The following is a 19564-nucleotide window of genomic DNA, read 5'->3' on the forward strand; positions in this document are numbered from 1 at the left end:
AAAATGAGGTGTAAAGCTGATTCATACTCATGCTAAAGTGAGCACGAAAATGTCACGGTTTTGAAACAAAGGCAGGGTTGAGTTCTTGGCAGGCAAAGCTGTGATCTTGGCAAAGGCACAGGATCAGCATTTCTGTGACAAGAGACATCTCTTCCAGAGTATGCGGTACAGTGTTTAGAAACTTTGTACCAGTATACTCCTACTGGGACTGCTATTTTCAGAAGAATTCCTGAATAGAGCATTATTGCAGTAGGTAACAGCAGGTCATGCTGCTCTGCTTGCTCTGCTTCCAGGTCCCAACCTGTTTCTCCTGGAGCAAGCATGGTTCATGCCATGGAGAAAGTGAGATTAGAAGTACATCTGAAGAGAGACGTGTTTGGTGACTGACAGATTTTGGCCCTCAGCTTTGGTTTTTGGAAGTGTTAGCCTGCATCCCCTCTGTGTGCTCACATGGATTTTAAAAAAGAAAATACACTAAGTTTTTGAGCTTCAGTGTTAGTGGCATCCTGCTTAGGCGAGCTCAGAATCTCTCCTATTTCCCTGCCCTGTTTTTCATTTTGCTCACCAGTCCCTGCAGCTGCATCAACCAGGAGTCCTGAAAGCTGGAATTAGCACAACTTAAATGCAAAGAGAGGAGGCACTGTGATGTCTCTGCATCTTATTTCTCACATCTTGTCAGTCAAGGCTAATCTCCCTTGTGGTACTCATATGCAGTAGCTTCTGAACTGTGAGCGGAGGACCGTGATCACTGACAACGTTCTGGACTTCAAGCTAAACGTGGAGAGTATCACATTAAAATAGCTCTGAACTTAACTATTGCAATATCTGCTCATTCACATGCTTGCTGTAATAACTATGTAGATAGACAACAGAGGTGGCTAAGATTGTAAATTTAAAAAAAAATTACATTGACCCACTTCTGTCATGGGTACAGTATGGACCCCATGAGGGCTTGAGCACACCAGTGTCACTCTGCTCTGTGACATTAGGTCAGAGCTTTAAGAAGTTTTAGGTCTGAAAACAGACCTTCTTATGGTTTCTGCTCTAGCAAACCTCTGCTTTTCAAAACCACGGCCCACAAACTTTCCTTCAGCTGTTTGCGCATGTCTTGTTTACCAGTCTTACGGCTTCTTCCCTGTGCATACTCTGTGATGTTAAAGCTCTTTGGGCTATACAGGAAATTGAGAGGTCAAAAAAAGTTCACAAATAAGGCACCTTATATGTGATGACACAGACAAAAGGGAGCACTTCCAGGGAGCCACTGTACACATTTGTATTACTTGGAGGCAAGTGTAGTTTCTAGGTTATCTAATAAGATGGGAGAGGGACTAGAAGGGTTGAATGTAGAAGCACAAAAAGATTTTTCACATATCTTGACAATGCTGCTGGAGGTGGCACTTTTCATATTGGGGTTAAGAAAATCTTGGTGATTCTTTGACCTCTGTTATACAAACACAATTTATGATCAGGTTGTATTGGCATATGCTGATGAGGCAAAAGAGAACTGGTCTCCAGTTTCGAGCTAGTCTTAGTTTTTGCCTAATTTGTATCTTTAAGAACCAAGTGTCTTAATGGAAGCCTCCTTATTTTGTTAGATTAATAGAGAACTGAATTGCAACATGCTTTTGCTGTTTGTGCAGTTTGCATACAGTCTAATTGTGAACTTTGCCTGAAAAATGTGATCAGGCTCCTTTGTATTGTGCCTGAGGGAAAAATGAACAAAATACAGCGGTTACATGCACTGATGGCAACATTATTGCCTCATAATAGCACCAGGTTAACTTGTCTTACTGCTTGTTAACTTCGTAAGGAATCAATGACTTGAGATAACTCACTTAGAAGTAAGAAATTGTGGCCAAAAACACTAGAGATCTCTTGGAATGAATGCAATTACAATACGTCACCCTTCTGGGTATTACTGCCTGCTTTGTTTCAGAATGTTTTACTGGTATGCTCTCTGGAATTTCTTCTGACACAAGGCTTCAGTCAGCTTTACAACTGAAGTGCTTTAGATTACCTAACTATGCATCAAAAAAGAAAAAGTTTTTAAATGTCCGATATATGCCGTCAAATAGCATCTTGTTTTTATGTTGACTTCATCTTGAGAAAACTAAAAAATAGCATTAGGAAATAGACTTCCCCTTTTCAGTAAAAGAGTGACTTTGTGGTTGACGCATGAGATGAACCTCAGGGGTGATAAGTGTTCAGTTTCTGCTACTGTTGCAGACTTCCTGTGTTGCAATAGTTATTTTCCCCCTCTGTGTGATGTTGTGAGATACTGGTGTGCTCAAGGTACTTTCTATTAAATACGGGGAAGGAGGTGCCCACAGGCTATAGGTAAATACTTGGAGGTTGTTAGCACTGAGTTAACGTAATTTTGATAGTGTGCAGCTGTCATAGGTAGTTTGATGTTTGCATCCTCTGAGGATCTAGCTGGTTAGAGACCATTCATTTTGGGTATATAGCTGTAGATTACACCTCTGTTAATTTATGCTGGTTCTCAGTTGGGCATACCAGCTGCAGCACAGTGTGACATTTCCTCAGATGTGTGGGTTTCAGGTTGAAGCTGGTTCCTGTCTTGTTAACGTGGTGTGTCTGAGTGTCTGAATGAAGCCTGTGGCTATTGCTGTCTGACCCTGCCCGTGTGCCCTGAGTACCAAATAACGTGTGCTGGATTGTGGCATTTGTTTGGTGTGACTGAGTTGTTCTTTGATCACAGTTACCTAATTTTGGGTAAATATTGACTGTTTTTGTATTTATTCATGTGTACGCACAGCAGTTGTCTCATTTACACTGCAAGCATTGTGTAGTCTGGAGGAGGCTATCAGAAACATTTTGGAAGATTCAGTGTCCCTTAAGGCAAACAGGCTGATAAAAATCTAGAAGGTCTGCTCTTTAATAGCTTTGAGTTCCCATGCAAAACAGGGTGGTGACACTGACCTAAGAGTACAGTTGGATGCCAAACTCATGCATATGTGCAAAAAAAACCAAACAAACAAACAGTGAAAATACTGCATGTGTTCTCAAATGCAGTCATTTCCTCTCAGACACTTTACTATTAGTGGATGCTTTTCCTTTTGCAGGATAAACTTGGGCCATAATACGCTCAACTTCTCTGTATATTGATATTCTATAGAGGAGTTTCTAAATCTTATTAGATTTGCATGAAGAACATTATGTGCATTATATAGAAACAGAGCGAGAGTCCCTGAATGTTATTCAAAAGACAGTAACCATTGGTCTGAGATTTGAGAGGCTGAGAAGAAAAAGCTATTTTCCTCCATCTTAGACTTGCCCAAGACGTGCTGAAATAGAAAGTATAAGGAAGCTATCACATATCTGTAATCCTTCTGCCAAGGAAGACATCTTATTAGCAATTTATGCATATATCGCCAGCAGTTTTCTTAGGATCTTATGAAGTGGTTATTATATGTTGTCTGAGTTGCTGTGTCTGGATTCAGTGACCCTGCTGGTCCTTTTTAGTTTTCTTAGTGTGTGCTGTACTCCACTGTAAATGCGTTTTTGCTCACCAGTGTCTTCAGTACTGCTTCATCTCGTTATGCTGTCTCTAGATCAGGCTTTCAGAATGACACCGCTTCATTTCCTAAGCAAGATATGGTCTGTACTCCCTTTAAGCAGATAATACAACAACAAAATATTATAAATAAAACATAGCAGAATTTACCTGCTTCTGCAAAACAAATTATCTGCAGTTTTTGCATTGGGCTTTATAAATGGTGCTGGAGGAAGGCTGAAATTAGACATTTTTAACAGCAACTCCTCTGCATGTTTGTGCTGCTTGGCTGCCATTGACATGGCTCCTCTGTTGCTGGAAGAAGGAGGGAGCTCCAGTATGTTAAAAAAAAAACAAACAAACAAATAAGAAACACGGGTATTTTCCACAATGCTGCAATGCATGCACAGGAATCAAGGCTAGGTGATAGTGTGGTAATACACTATTGCAAAAACACCTACATCCTTCTTGTGGTCTCTGTTGTTGTTACCCACCAGGAAACCAAAAGGAGGAGATTTTCCAGCATAAGGCAACTGCAGACACCGCTCCCTGCAGAAGACAGAAAGGGAAGAAGAGCAAAAGGAGAAATGATACTAGTCTGCATGACAGGAGAGGCAGGGCACTGAGTTCATTGCTCTGGTCTGGTATGCAAAATACTGCTTTCTCATAGCTGAAGGTAGTGGTCTTGTCATTTGCTATCATGCAAGGAGGTAGGCAGGCATTAAAATGTGCTGCCATCATGTATCTGACAAAAAATTAAAAATATTTTATTTTGCAGTATTTTTTTTCATTTAGTTGTAAGTCTTTCCATGGTCATTTGATGGGTAGTCTAGTGACTGACGGTAGTATGATGCCACTGGTTGCTGGAGCATGTGCACTGTGCACCCAACACTGTGCTGGACCCTAGCAATGGTCTGGGCTGGCAGCTGCCCTGACCTCTATGGTGCTAACTATCCTTCACATTGCCCATCCTGCTGCATTTCGGTCATACTGCATCCCTGGATTACTACTGTGTGCATCCTTGCCTCTCTGCCAAATAGAGACCTCCAGGCACTGCCCAGTCTATGATCGGTGACATGAAACCCCTCATTCCCTCATGCACAAAGGACTGGATGAGTAAGGGATCCCCATGCCAAGAAGGTTTGAGTTGGTGTGGAGGCCACTCTGATTTTTCTTGCTATGATGCATTGACGTGTATTGTTTGCATCTCTGATTTGAAGTAGCTTATGGGTCACATGGGGCAAGGACCCAGCAGGGTCTCAGGGAGATGGGAGGGAGCTGGATGTGGATAGGTTGTTCTGCTCAGGTGGAAGTGATGGAGAGGCTAATTTCAGACCATCCATTTTCTCCGTTGTGCATACTATACCACTGAAGATTAAATCAATGTTAAAGCAGCTAGCAGCAGAGAGTTTTAATTGTTTCTACCATACCTAATTTAGGTTCAGCTTTACAAGGCCCGTGGGTTTTCTCCTTTCTATGAAGGCTTGATCCCAAACCTATTAGAAACAATGAAAAATGCTTTGTGTGGTTGGTTGGGGAATTTCTGTCTAGAAGTGTTTTTCAGCAGAAATCTTAAAGAGAGATTTTGGTGCTTGACCCTTCCACTTCCACTTCTTCTCACTTAGGAATGAAACAGTGTTTTCCCAAATACTCTTCAGATCCACTGTTTGTGTACATTCTGCAAAAGAAACAGAGCCATTTGTACTGTCATCGAGTCAACTTATTTTTCCTAAGACTGGATGAAAATTTCAAGGATTTCTATAACACTGTTGACATTTGCAGGCCAGAATTCTGCAGGTTCCTTGGAAGCTGTTTCTTTTCCTCTCTGTGGCCTGAGAACAGAAATTAAGTATTAAGTATGGGTATTATAACTGTGAAGAAGAATGCTCATACATAGGGCTGGATCCCTGTCTTTGTTTTCATGCAAAAGTATTACTTAGGAAATGACAGGAAACCGATGGTTACTGTAATCCATTCAGTCATTGAGAGGGTTTTTTTAATAATCAGGATTTTTCTCATTTACTTGATGATGTGATCAAAAATTCTGTGATCCCTTTTGGGTGTAATTGACCACCACCAGAGTGTGGTGGGGTAATTATTTTACCAGAGTATGGTGGGGTAATTATTTTGGTCACCTCCTTGCCTTACAAAGCCGTGTATCACAGAGCGTCCAGCTACATTTTTGATGTAAGCTGTACTGTCACCATGTGATGATCTGGAGATAATGCATCATCAGAAACTTGAAACTTAAGAATTGCAATTTCCTTTTTAATGGTTATCCATGGTGATGATATGCCACTTGCTGCAGTTTTTGTTTGTTTGTTTGTTTTCCCCATTGCCAAGAACATGCTTATGGTCAGCCCTATTTTTTGTTCTTCATGTTTGCTGCTCTTAACTGACAGATTTGGTTTATATTAGCACTGTACCTTTAGAAAACCCTAAATGGGACTGCTGTGATTCTGTTTTCCATAGTATGTTATTTGCTTTCCTGGCATTTCCTTCATTTAATTCTTCTTTGCTTAAGAACAAATAAACCTTGAAACTTTTTTTTTTCCTTCCAAGAATGTTTCTAAATTACCTCCTTCGTTGTTTGTTGGTATCCATTTTCAGTACTAGAGGTTAGCATTTCTCATGGTTATGGGTGGATTTTTAGACTTGCTTTTCCTCACCCCAGGAGCTTTTAGAAGAGGAAATCTGTAAGTGACAAGGCCATTTTAGTTCCTGCATGGCAGACTGTCCCCACTTTGTAATGAAGATAGCTGGGTGGGGAGCACCAGGAACAGACACATCTGAGCATGTCAAACCCAGGTGCAACAAAGCTCTTCCTCCCCTGAACAGAGCTTGAGGTGCTTCACTATGCTCAGTCTGTGTCTGTAAATTGAGGGTGATTCACTCTCAGTACTGTGCACACAATTGCTTGCTCCAAACCGACACAGGTCTGGCTGCAGGATTGGGACATTACTTTATTTGTAGCTGATGTTTTCAAATAAATACTGATCACTTTTCAGTGTACAGCAATTTTGAATTTACTGCAGGAATACAGTATCACTCAAACTGAGATAATATAACCACTGAAGCTTGTAAACTGTGTTGTTAATTAGACCATGTGTTTTTGATGGACTTTTTAAAGCTATTAAGATTTACATGTTGGGGATTGAAATAATTAGTTCTCTTTCATGTTTTTGACAGAATTGTGAATGGCATTTTAAATTCCATTCTCATGGTTGAGGTGCTTTGAAATGTACCAAAGAGAATCTGTATATCCTTCAGTGATGTGGGCACTGTATGATTGTTGAAAATACATACCTTTCATTTTCAGTATGCTTTTTTTTTTTTTTTTTTTTTTAAATCAAGAAGTTTCTGTGACTGATTTGCTTCTAAAGGTGACATGTAAGTTCCGGAGCGCACTGATGAACAGAAGGCAGGGCCCTCATATGGATTGTAAAATTGGTATTTTTGGTGCAAGGATATTCCAGGCAAGTAATGGCATAAATAAAGTCTTTCTTTATACATAGAATTGGACTGTTAGAGAACTGATATTTCAAACGTGTGATTGAAAAGTTAAAAAAAAAAAGGGGGGGGGGGGGAACAAACAAACAAACAAAACTTTGAGCAGTGGTTTTAGAAAACAAATAATTTTATTCTGTTTCTGATCTTCATTTGTAGCATCAGCAGCAAGTGGCTCAAGCTGTAGAACGTGCCAAACAAGTGACCATGGCTGAACTGAATGCCATCATCGGGGTATGTAGTCTTTCCATTTCAGCTCTAATAGAATTTAAAAAAAAAAAGCCCCTTCCTGTTTCCCTTTCCCTGACCCTTCCCCTACCCCTTCCCCTGCATTTCCATCACACGGGCTAATGTTGGGGGCAGTGGAGAAGGTCAGTAGCTTGATCTTGGTAAAAGGTGGCTGCTGCATGAAAATCTTGCTTGTAGCATGCAGAGGAGACAAACAGGTTAATGCCTGTGTTGTATCCATTCCCTGGAGGTGGATGGATATTTGTTTTCTGTTGGCCCTTTTAAGTCATGCTGCTTCCTTTGTATACTGCCTGCTAGTCTGCTTCTGCACCGTGCTAACAGCTTTTGTATAATACACTAAGTATTAACAAGGAATTGCTCCCTTTCCTACTGCTCGTGTCTTCCTGTCTTTTTTTTTCTACAGATACCCACCATGCATTCATGCTTACTTTGAAAAATAATTTTGTTACTCTTTGTAACAAAAAAATCTTGGAAACATCATACAGCTAAATATTCTTTCCCTGGTTCACTCATAGGTGCCAGGCTCGCAGTCAGTTATCTGAAAATACATGTGTGTGGAGCCTCTCTTGTAAAAGCTTTACAACCGGTGGTATGGGCTCATTGTGGAACCCCTGCAAGGTTTATGGGTGTGGGCAGTCATACTGTTTACATTTTATGACTGGAGAGGAAAGGCATAATAACAAAAGCTATGGCTGCTCGCACTACATAAAGTAAAGGTGAGGAGTCATAGCTTAATACCACATTATTCACATGTATAATTATGCAGCTGGTGCAAGCAGTTGTTTAAGTTATTCTAATGAAGACGCTACAACTGTACTTTTTCCGTATTCTGCCCCCTCCCAAATGCTTTTTCTTTTGTGTATAGATTATACATAAAAGTCTTTTCCTTGTTTTTTTTTTTGTTTTTTTTTTTTAATTCCGTATATCAAACACACTTTGAAATGCTAATTATTCCATTTACTTTCATTAAAATTCAAATTGCTGAGTGAAGATGTGGATAAGGGTTGCAGAATAATCAATCTGAAGTGAAGATATTGCTTCAATTATGCCTCTGTCTTTTAACAAGGAAATCAGAACTCTATGATCATTGCTGATGGTAGTGTAGAGCAGCGGTCTGATTGTAGACTGTTTTTAATAGTCTGTTTCTAACTCTGTTTTGTATCCCTCTGACCACAAGAAAACAGTGGTAGTCAATTAGAAGATATAAATGGAAAAGAGTAACCTTTATTTCCTCTGAAGTGCCCGTTAGAAAGAAGAGGGTGAATCAGAGCGAGTAGTGTAGAATCATGAATAACATTTGTTGTATGTCTTTTACGCTCCAGTGGGGAAAGTGGGAGATGAATAATTTCCCAATTAGTTTTCATTACCTAACCAAAAATAGTGCCTTCTATTAACATTCTTTGCATAAAGTAAGTAGCTAAAGATTGGCTTCTTTGTTGTAGAAGTTTCTGTGTGTCTGCTTTGCATGTGTTTGTAGTGTTGGTCTGTGTGTGCATGTACCATTTTGTGTGTGCACCAGTGTGTACACACACGCACATGCATATGAGTGCTTCACAGTCCATTTGTGTACGTTTTTGTTGTTCACCTTTGCATATATTAGGGAGACTGTGAAAAGTAATTTGCATTCTAGGAATGAGAAAGTTTATTGATGTCGAGCCTATTGCTCTTGTTATTTAAGTCTATCCTGCTTTCATGAACCACCAAGCTACTCAGAATAGATATAAACAGACTGGATGCTTGTCTGGGCCTCTGTGTTTTCTTGATTCAGAGCTGCTTTGGTTTGAGTGGAGGAGCTGGAGTTTAAAATGGGTTTTGCTGGAATGGAATTTGGCACAAGAAAAGAATTGAGTGTACACAAATCATGTCTCTCTTTGTATTTCACATACATATTTTTATATGAATGTTGCCCGATATAATGGAATCTGATGAAGCACCTTTTTAACTTTGCAATATTATTCTATCTTCATTGGTAAATGAACCAAATCACTGATCCATGCAGTTTAAATGCAAAATACTGAAGTGAGCCTGGAACCCAGAGAGATTGCTTGTTCTCCTGACAATAAACTCGTTGTGTTTAATGGAATGAAACACAGTTATAATGACTTATTTCACAGGTCATGTTAAGTTTAAAGCTGTTGACGGAGTGAAACAAGGTAAATATAATCAATCTTCTTTTTGAGAGATACAATGAGAAAAGCTAAACCAAAACTATGTGTCGTAAGAGTGCTGCAGTGTGATTGTAAGTCTGCATCTGGTATTTGCCATGGGTGGTGTGGTGTAGGATTTTTGCTTGGAGGAACTGTAGTGCATACTAGTTGTTCCTTTCCAGGATGGGTGCAAAGGTGTGAGCAACATGGTGCTGGTCTTGTCAAGTGTCCTAGCTGCCGTGTTTTTAAATTGGAAAGTGCAAGATCACGCTCTTGGAACAATGCACAAATTGTAGCCTTAAATCAGCAATATGATCTAATTAGGAGTGATGTTTTCATTTCCTATATTACTAAATTGAGTCGTCTGACTCTCTTAAATGTTTTTGTTTTTGTTTAATCCTCTATAATATATAATCGTAACATGCTGTGTGAATGTGGTTGTATTTTAATAAGGGAACCAGGGAATTAACTCGTAACTTCATAAGAATTTTACCAGAGTATGTTTTTTTCCTTATTTTAAAATAGTTGGTTTTCAGCTGTGTTTGGGTAGTAAGACAGAAATGGAGGCTACTGCTTGTGTGTCTGTTTATCACAGGAGAGATAAATGCACCAAAAACTTAAGAACAGGTATGTGATGGTGTTCAAAGAAAATGCAGTTTAGCACAAGAAATGCTGAACTTCAATTTTTAGCAGTGACATTTTAATGATAGGAAGTCTGCAAAATTATTTGCCATCAATTGTAAAGGCAATAACAAGCCTTGGTGGTTTTTCACACTCTCTGTGTTAAGTGCTTTGAGAATGACAGTGTAAACTGTGTTAGAGAACTCCAAGGAAGTAAAACTGATTAAAATGTTCATGCTTGAATGGTGCTGATGGAATAGTTCATTTGGACTTTCTCTACCTCCTGCAGCTCAAGCTGAAATATTAAAATTCAGTGGATTTAAATCTCTCTCCCCTCAGCTCAGGAAAAAAAACATTACATTTTAATAGGTTTTAAACTCATAATTCATTGGTTTGGAGCAGAGCTATTAAATCTATTTAAATATTACTTGTATTACTAAGGAAACGATTTAAATTATTTTGCCTTTACCATTCTATACATCTGAGAAAAAGGGGAAGAAAAAGGCTCTGGTTTAATTCTTAACATTTTGTTTTATTATGTCACTTTTGCTGTCTATTTTAAATATAAGCAAACGGCAGTTATTGGAAGAAAGGATGCTTCGGTATTGTGGCATATAACCATCAAGCTATGAAGCTCCTTTTTTAATATCCTGTGAGTCAAAGTCTCTGTCTTGTGTTTGAGGCTGAGGTGCTAGTTTGCCTTATCTCAGATGGCGTGTAATTTCTGGTTGTTTTTGAGCAAATTCTGTTTCTACAGATGTGGAGAACAATGTCTGTTTAAATACACCATATGCTATTCTGTAGGCATGCAAAATTTTGAAAGTGTTGTGGTGCAGATAAGTGCAAACAAGATGTAATATAAACCTAGTGTAATTGCATGCTCTTGTTCCCAGGGCACCGGTGGTGCAGAGCTCCTGCTGTTAGGTGCTAAGGTGCTTGTAACACTGCAGAAGCATTTTCAGCTCCTTGCATGGTAGGTTATTTCTGCTTTTTGCACGTGCTTGTGCAGTGAAGAAAAGAGGAGTGGGACTTCTGATGTGTTTTTTTTTAATTGAAAGGAGCAGGCCTAGGTTGACACTGTGGCCTGTCAAGAAGATGGAGGCGGGCCAAGGCCTGGCCTGGAAGCTTAACAGGTGTGGGGATTCTCTCCTACACCACGCTTAGTTGCAGCAGACTTCTTTCCATGGGGTGGTATGGCTGAAGCTTTTCTTCTGTAAACTAAGAATATTTAATGGTCCGGTTTGTGTGGTAGTCTTGTTCATGCTTGGCAAAGGGCAGGGAAATGCCTGTGTTGTAGCGCTGGCACAAGTCACTCCTCTTAGGTTGTTCAGGTCCTTTATGTATTGTTTGTTCAAGGGCTGTGCTGGCATTAAGCCACATTTGAAGTTTAAATGCTGTAAAACAAAGTGGCCACCTACTGTATATTGTGCACAGATTGTTATAGTGGGAAGGTGGCAGACGAGATTGACTTAATGGATATGTGCTTTGAGTTGTGTTCATTTGTCTACCTAAAGAAATACTGAAATTAATTCCTCCCTATTTAATGACTCTTGTTTGCTGTTTGCATGCAAAGAACGTGTGAGGTGAGGTGTGCAATTTTTTTGACACTGCCTAATCTCTGAAATAGAACCGTACAAGAGGAAATTGTAGATGTAGAATGCTTTTAGGTGAATATTTTCTGTTTTGAATGATTTGTTTGAAGTGTGGCTAGGTCAAAGATGCTGTTTTGTTGAGGATTGGGAGGGAAGAGGTTTTCTGTTTCTTGGTTTTTGTAGTATTTTCTTTTTCTTCACCCATTACTGAGTGCTGTCTTCAGAGAGAGTCTTGCAGGTGACGAGTGATTTAAATGAATTTCTACCATGTGCAGCATTACTTTAATTTAAAAAGGATGAAAGTGAAGTACAGAAGATGTTTTTTAGGGATTTTGAAAGAAATAATTAGAATGCACATAATTCCGGCTTCCTTATTTACTGAAAAGCCTCTCCAAGGGTGTATTTTAAATGCTGTTGCTACACTTGGAATAGGCTGCCACTGTTTTCCTCTTTACACAAGCTGTTGTAGCTACTGAATTTATATTGGTCTATCACGGTAGGCGCAGTCAGTAACACGTTGCAGGGCGAAGTGCAGACCATTTATTACATCCTACTGCCAATATGCTGATGCCAGAGGCCCTTGCTTGTTATGCTAAAGTAAGTGCATATGACAAAAGTACTTCAGCTCATACTGTATCTGATCCGGCAGACCAGCTGACTTTTGCCTCATGTTTTTCCAAACACTGGCGCCAAAGCTAATTGACCACTGTATTTTTATTTATTTATTTATTTTAATTCAGATTAATCAGTATGGCTATAAGGAGTCCTATGGAGAATTTTCTTCATACTCTACAGCACGAACATGTACAGTATTTTATTTTCATGACTTCACAGTCTCACAGTCTCGTGCAGGTTGGAAAGCACCTTAGAGATCATTGAGTCCAACCCCTGGGATTTGAGCCTCTAGTGTTGCAGGCGGCATTCCTACCACTGCGCCACCTTCATGAACAGGAAATAAAGAGGAGAAAACAGTATTGCTGTGCTGGTCTGTACTCTAGTGCATGGAAGCTGTCTCCATCTCCAACCTAATACAAATTTGGCACACTCTGTCAGACTTTTGGTCCATTGTCTGCTATGTAACACTTGAGTGGCAGCTTAATAATTCTGCTTTGGAAGATAAATAGTATATAAAGTGAAGACATAGTGTATAATGTGAAAGCAAGGATTTCCCAAAAATTCTTAACTGAGAAATTAACAGTGCTAACTTACTCATTGGAAATGCAGACCATCTAAACATACATCATTACTGTGTTGTATAGCCTAAAGGTTGTTGTTACTGTGTCATGATTTCAAACCATGATGTTTTACGATCACCTACAAGCAGGGTATTTGTCATTTAAACTTCCAAAGTTTTCAGATACTAGCTACATTATGAATGAGGTTCAGGTGTCCAAACAGTGGCTCAGCTAAACATTTGCTTTCCTCCAGGTGTGAGTACTTTCTTACGTGTCTTCAATCATACTGTCTAGAGCAAGAACTTTAGTTACCAGGATGCAGACTAAAATACTTCATGTCCAGATGTTAAATTAGTCTTGAAAGATGGAATTTAAAGATCTTTAAGTTGTCTGAAATTTCAAAATGTTTTACTTCAGGTAGTGAAACAATTCTCCGCTTACTGTTTGATGGACTTTTCACAACAACTTCCTTAATATGTGAATGCATCACAAGCATTGGTGAACCTGCTCTAGTAATGTTTCTGTAATGAAGCAGTACTGACTGCTTCAGTTGTTCTACAACTGGGAGAAGCTGAGGCAAACAGAGCAAGTGGCCCTTCTGCAGTTTCAGAGCTGTGACTTAAATGTAGATTATTTGATCCTTGTCAAGACCTTTTGTCAAAGCTGCTGCAACAGGTAAGCTGTACTAGAGCAAAAGAAGTCACTTTAAGTCTTGGTTAGATGGCTGCTGGGCACTACAGTGGAAAAGGAGAACTTCAGTGCACTCAAGTCATCTTATCCTTGTGTCTTAACAGCTAACTTTGTTCTGTGGGAAGAGACTGCTCACCACTGAGAAGAGCAGGCGTTGCAGTGGTCAGCACAGGAGTGTGGCTGTAGCAGAAATGGCAGTCTTCTAAGTATAGAATAGGTTTAAAGGAATGGATTAGTTCCAGCAACCCTGGTGTTTATCCCAAACACAGGCAGCTTGCTGAAATTAAACACAGTGTGGACTCCTGCAATGTAATCATGACAAAACATAGAGTAGCATTGGAAGAACTAAGGAGTCTGTGTTAGTCACTACTTGCTGTCCTGAAATTTGACTTATTTGTCAGATGTGTGGCACATGGGAAGCCGCTGGCATTTCTTCTGATAAGACTTTGAGCACAGTTGCACTTGGCACTTCCTGTCTTCTCTTGATGTGAATTTTCCTAAGCTAACAAGAGGGTGGGGAGAAAGAAAGAAAACAAACAAACAAACAAACAAAATAAAGAGCCTCCTCTCTGTGTGAAAATGAGAGAGGAGTCCTGCAGGCAGAAGAGTGAACTACTAAACTCTAAGATTCTGGGGAAAAATGCACCTGTCCCTTTGCAGTGAGTTGGTTTTTTAATTTACTGAAATGCTAGCCTCCTTAACCACAGGTCTTTGACTTTGTGGTGGATCTCCTGTTGTTACTTCTGCCCGCTGCGCTATTTCACTGAGTGAAAAAAAACAGCATCCAAAGAAGAGGACGAAGGAAACCTGGTGAAATGTGTAAAAGGCACAGATGTTCCTGTATATACAGTTAAGAGTGGAAATGTTCTCTGCCTGTACTACCTTTCACCCCAACAATATAGTTCTGGGATTGACTTCTTATTTGAGGATCACTTGAAAGATATTTGAGACAATTTGTGAAGATATGATTCTTATACTTTCTTGGTCATTTATGTAGGAGTTATAAATGCTTCCCTAATTATTAATGACACCTATTGTGTTTTTGTTTTTTTTTTTTTTTTTTTTTTTTTTTTTTTTTTTTTTTTTTTTTTTTTTTTTGGTTTTTTTTTTCCTTCTACTCTTAGTTTTCTGAGTGGAGTTTGATTTCCTTGCTTAGAATCAGTATCCTCAAAAACAGAAATTCCTGGNAGTTCTGGGATTGACTTCTTATTTGAGGATCACTTGAAAGATATTTGAGACAATTTGTGAAGATATGATTCTTATACTTTCTAAATCTATGAAGAAAATCTCAAAAGGTGGTCTTTAAAAAGGAAGGAAGGATTTTTTTTTCTAATTCTTTTATATTTTTTTTGTTTGTTTTTTGATTTTTGATTTTTGTTTTGTTTTGTTTTTTGGTTTTTTTTTTCCTTCTACTCTTAGTTTTCTGAGTGGAGTTTGATTTCCTTGCTTAGAATCAGTATCCTCAAAAACAGAAATTCCTGGTTCTCAGGGAGGAAGAAGTTAGGTATTTGCCTAGAGTTTGTTTGTTTTGTTGTTGCTCTTTTAATTCATCTTTTTTTTTTTTTTTTTTTAAATTATTCCCCCCCCACCCCCCACCCCCAATTCTGTAGTTTTTAAATTATTTTTCTTGGATTTTTTATAACCCATGTTTTCATTGTCCTTGTGAAGCACTTCATTTTGCTGCATATGGGTGTATAGACTTCCTGCCAATCTCTGATGCTAGCCTTTCTCACTGCCTGCACTTATGTACAAAGTGATCTCTTTTCTATTACAAGACCTCAAGATCCTATTTCCGTACCACAGGCTCTGTATGGTGAGCATGCATGTCCCAGATCATTCAGCTGGAGGAGCTATTGCACGACTCTCCTTCTGTGCTGTTTTGACACATTGTATCATCATATCTTAACATAAAAAGAAAACAAACAAAAGCCAAAACTGTTTTGGAATATTATGCCAGAAGAGAGAGGAAATACAGGGGAGACAGTATCAGGAGGTATGAACAAGTGCAAAAGATGAAAACAATACACCAATAGCTGTGCATGTGAAAATACTTCAATTTCTTACTGGTCTTTGAACCACCGACATTTTGTACTCTTGAGCCACTGTTTTCATCTTAGTAATCTTTATCTCAGTTATCATTTTGAAGGTATGCTGTCATAATAACAAATCTCTCTAAACAGGAAGTCACTTTACCTGATGAACTTCATAAAGCTATCTTATTTAGATATTTCGGTGATCCTACCAGCAAGTGTGGGTAGTTTTTGCATGTGTATAGATGCACGCTTTTGAGGCATTCATTTGTTAGCTTTAGAAATGTCTTCAGGTTAGAGGGTTATACTCAGATTGTTTGAATTGTGGCTGTGTGCTTTCAGGGTCTGTGAGGGGAAAATGGTAGATTACTGTGACACTGAGTTTCTTGGAGAGTTATCCAGTAAAAACTCAAACCTTTTCCAGGAAAATAAGCTGACTAGAACAACAGAGCATAAGAAGATAATTTCTTAGTGGGTTTATTTTCATATTTTGCTTTAAATCTGATCTCTTAAAATGTATGGGAATTAAATAAAGCATATATTTGTAATTGCGGTTATAAAAGTTAGTGATATGCAGATAAGTATCTTTTGCAAAGCCTTTCTATTCATTTCATAGGCATGGCTTTGGGAGTCATTTTTAAAAGCCCCGCAATTAGTAGCAACTAGACGCTGTCTTTATTCAAAATATATTAAAAAGTCTTGAAAATTGTGTGCCCCGGTGGCGCAGTGGTTAAAGACGCCGCCTTGCAACACTGGGGCCCAGAGTTCGAGTCCCCCCGGTGGCGCAAGTGGTAGAAGTGCCGCTCTGCTACACAGAGGCTCGAATCCTGGGGGCTGGACTCGATGATCTCTAAGGTCCCTTCCAACCCGCACGAAACTATGAAACTATGAAAATTTTAATTCAGATTTTAATAACAAGCTGTCTTCTTAAACTTATTACCAGAAACAGTTAAGTTTTTTTTTTACTTCTTTTTCACTACTGGTTTTATCCTTTTTGTTCTTTGGATAGTTCTTAGAAGACTTTGAAACCTGATAGCGCTCTGTAGAGTGTATTTCTTGGTAACTGAAGGAATTTGGGGTGTTTGCAGTAGTTTTTGTTGTTGTTGCTTTTAATAGTCCTGGGAAATTTACAGTGTAATATAGCCTGGTGTACTGCCTTTGCAAGTTTTCACCCATTATGAAAATGCATATTTGATTTTATGCATATGGCATTCAGATTGCATTCAGAAAGCAAAAGGTATCCTTGGGCTCCATAGGGAGATGGTTGTCCGTCTCTACTCTGCTCTTGTGAGGCCCCAACTGGAGTACTGCACTGAGGTATGGAGCTCTCAGTACAAGAAAGACAGAGAGCTATTGGAAAGGGTCCAGAGGAGGGCCACGAAGATGATCAGGGGGCTGGAGCACCTCCCCTATGAAGTCAGGCTGAGGGAACCGGGTTTGTTTAGCCTGGAGAAGAGAAGGTTGCGGGGTGACCTCATTGCAGCCTTTCAATACCTGAAGGGAACCTATAATCAGGAGGGTAGTAAACTTTTTGAAAGGGCTGATAATAGAAGGACAAGGGGAAATGGATTTAAGTTGAAAGAGGGAAGATTTAGGTTGGATGTCAGAGGGAAGTTCTTCACTAGGAGAGTGGTGATGTCCTGGAACAGGCTGCCCAGGGAGGTTGTGGATACCCCATCCCTGGAGATGTTAAAGGCCAGGTTGAATGGGCCCCTGGGCAACTTGATCTAGTAAATGTAGAATTTTGGTGGCCCTACCGGGCAGGGGAGTTGGAACTTCATGATCCTTGAGGTCCCTTCCAACCTGGGTTGTTCTGTGATTCTGTGTGTGATTCAGATATGCCAGCATTGTGTAAAGTTAACTGCATTCTGAGAGTTCAAAAATGATGTGACTAAGGATAGCAAATTAAAGAGGAGATGGAGGAGTGGGAAGTGAAAGCATTACAGCAACATAAAAAAAATAAATGGTTGCTCAGTTGGCTCATTTTCAGTTTTTCCTTGCAGGTTTTTAAATTTTAAGTTTTTATGAAACTCTCCCATGAAGAAAGATTGAAGGAACTGGGATTGTTTTGCTTGGAGAAACCTCTGGGAGGCCTCATTGTGGCCTTCTAGTATTTGAAGGGAGCATATAAAGAGGAGCGGGAACAGCTGTTTATGAGGGTGCATAGTGATAGAACAAGGGGGAATAGTTTTAGACTGAGACAGGGGAATTTTAGGTTAGATATTAGAAGGAAGTTTTTAACAAAGAGGGTGGTGCCACACTGGAACAGGTTGCCCAAGGAGGTTGTGGATGCCCCATCCCTGGAGGCATTCAAGGCCAGGCTGGATGTGGCTCTGGGCAGCCTGGTCTGGTGGTTGGCGACCCTGCACATAGCAGGGGGGTTGAAATTTGATAATCATTATGGTCCTTTTCAACCCAGGCCATTCGGTTATTCTATTATTCAACGATTCTATGATCTAAATGAATTGTATAGGCAGAAGTGAATGTAAAAACTTCCTCTAGTGGAATGTTTCTGTGTGGGGAGCGTATCTGCCACTTGTCTTATTACTTCGTATGTTTGGCTTTTTGAGGGATAGAGAGGAGGTCATCTTTCTTCTTATCATGTTGTTATGCTAATGTGATGCCCAGTGGATAAGGAATTGCGTATGATTTTCTAGCTTTCTCTGTAACCAAGCAGCTGTAGAGAGGCCGTCCTGGAAGCTGATGTTCACTGCTGACACTGATGGGGAGTAAGAAAGCAAAACTAAATTACGAACACTGTGGGCTTTTGAACACAGTAATAGATGTCAAAAGTCTGGAAATGGCAGCTGAAGAGGTTTCTGCCACTTTCTGTCTTTGCCTTCCTGAGTATCCTTACTGGAAAACAGGGCTTAATTAGGTGATCATTTATGTTTTGTTTTTTATTTATTTTACATTACTACTGCCAGCTTTGTCCTTACAAGGCATTGTGAGACACAACTGTCCCCACAATTCTGAGAGCAAAAATATACCTAGCATTTTCACTTCTTTTAGCTAGAGTCTTACTTTGTCTGTACAGCATTGTTCAGCATAATTTTGGGTTGTTTTTTTGTTTGTTTTCCTTCTTCCCTCCCCAATCTCTTCAGTTAGTTTCAAAGATCTCTGCAAGTCAAGCTGTGGGGAAATCATCAGTTCTTGGCCAAGATGAGCTAGGCCAACTTCAAGCCACTGTACTGAGGTGCTGTTATACATACTACTCAATGCACTTATTATGTCTGGGAGATGTCAAGAATGTTTGGCACATCCAAGATGCAGAATCTGTGCTGCTTTGTTGCTGAGTTATGTAGAGAAGCTCCCAGCAAAGAACAGCAAAAGATTACATTTGCATTGCAGTATTGTTCAAGCTCTTTGGGAATCATGCCATATCTGTGGAGGAGGTCATATAATGCAAATAGAGTAGATTAGTAGACCTACCTCTGAATTTTACAGAAATGTGAAATGAGAGTGATTTTCCTTGCATTTTTTTTTAATCAATAGTGAAATAGTTAACAAAGCCAGAAGCTTTATCACTGCTGATAGTCACTTTTCCGAGCCGTTCCTTCAAGCCCCTGGCAGATTAAGGCAGACATCTTCTTGCACTGGTTTGTAGTATGTTTTTAAAAGGAATGAAGAATTCTGCATTTAAAATGAAAGCTGATATTCTGTAACACAGGTTATTTTGTGAACGCATTTTCTTTCTCTGCTTATCTTCTTTTTTCTTTCTCTGACCTCCCTCCACTCCACTACAAATCCAATTTGCCAGCTTGTTCTCTTGCTGTAAGGAAGCCCTAGTCAAACCCCAAAGCTAAACAACACACAGTTGGCTCTTGTTTCATTTTGTTATAGTTAATCTTAAATCCTGAGCAATGAGGCATCCTTCCATAAAAAGCATCAGAGAAACAAAATGTGTTTGATACATCTATGAGTATGGACTTTTATTTGAGTGACATAGGATTGCAAACAATGAGAAGTCTCATCATTTTCTTCCACCTGGAAGAATCTTCTTTATGGCTTACTTTCTCCTTGTGTTGTTGTTGTTGTT

General features: G+C 39.4%; 1 protein-coding gene across 2 annotated transcripts in view; it reads left to right on the top strand.

Annotated features, from left to right (window-relative positions):
• TLE4 (TLE family member 4, transcriptional corepressor) overlaps positions 1–19564 on the top strand; it is a 100536-nt gene that overhangs the window by 32807 nt on the left and 48165 nt on the right. The window contains exon 6 of one of the 2 annotated variants that reach the window (XM_015849189.2): positions 7181–7255. The exons of the other annotated variant lie outside the window; for it this stretch is intronic. Within the exon in view, the coding sequence (XP_015704675.1) occupies positions 7181–7255 (75 nt within the window). The remainder of the gene's footprint in view (positions 1–7180; positions 7256–19564) is intronic. 2 annotated transcript variants of the gene reach the window in all.

Source organism: Coturnix japonica, chromosome Z, assembly GCF_001577835.2.
Source record: "Coturnix japonica isolate 7356 chromosome Z, Coturnix japonica 2.1, whole genome shotgun sequence".
Lineage (NCBI taxonomy): Eukaryota > Metazoa > Chordata > Aves > Galliformes > Phasianidae > Coturnix > Coturnix japonica.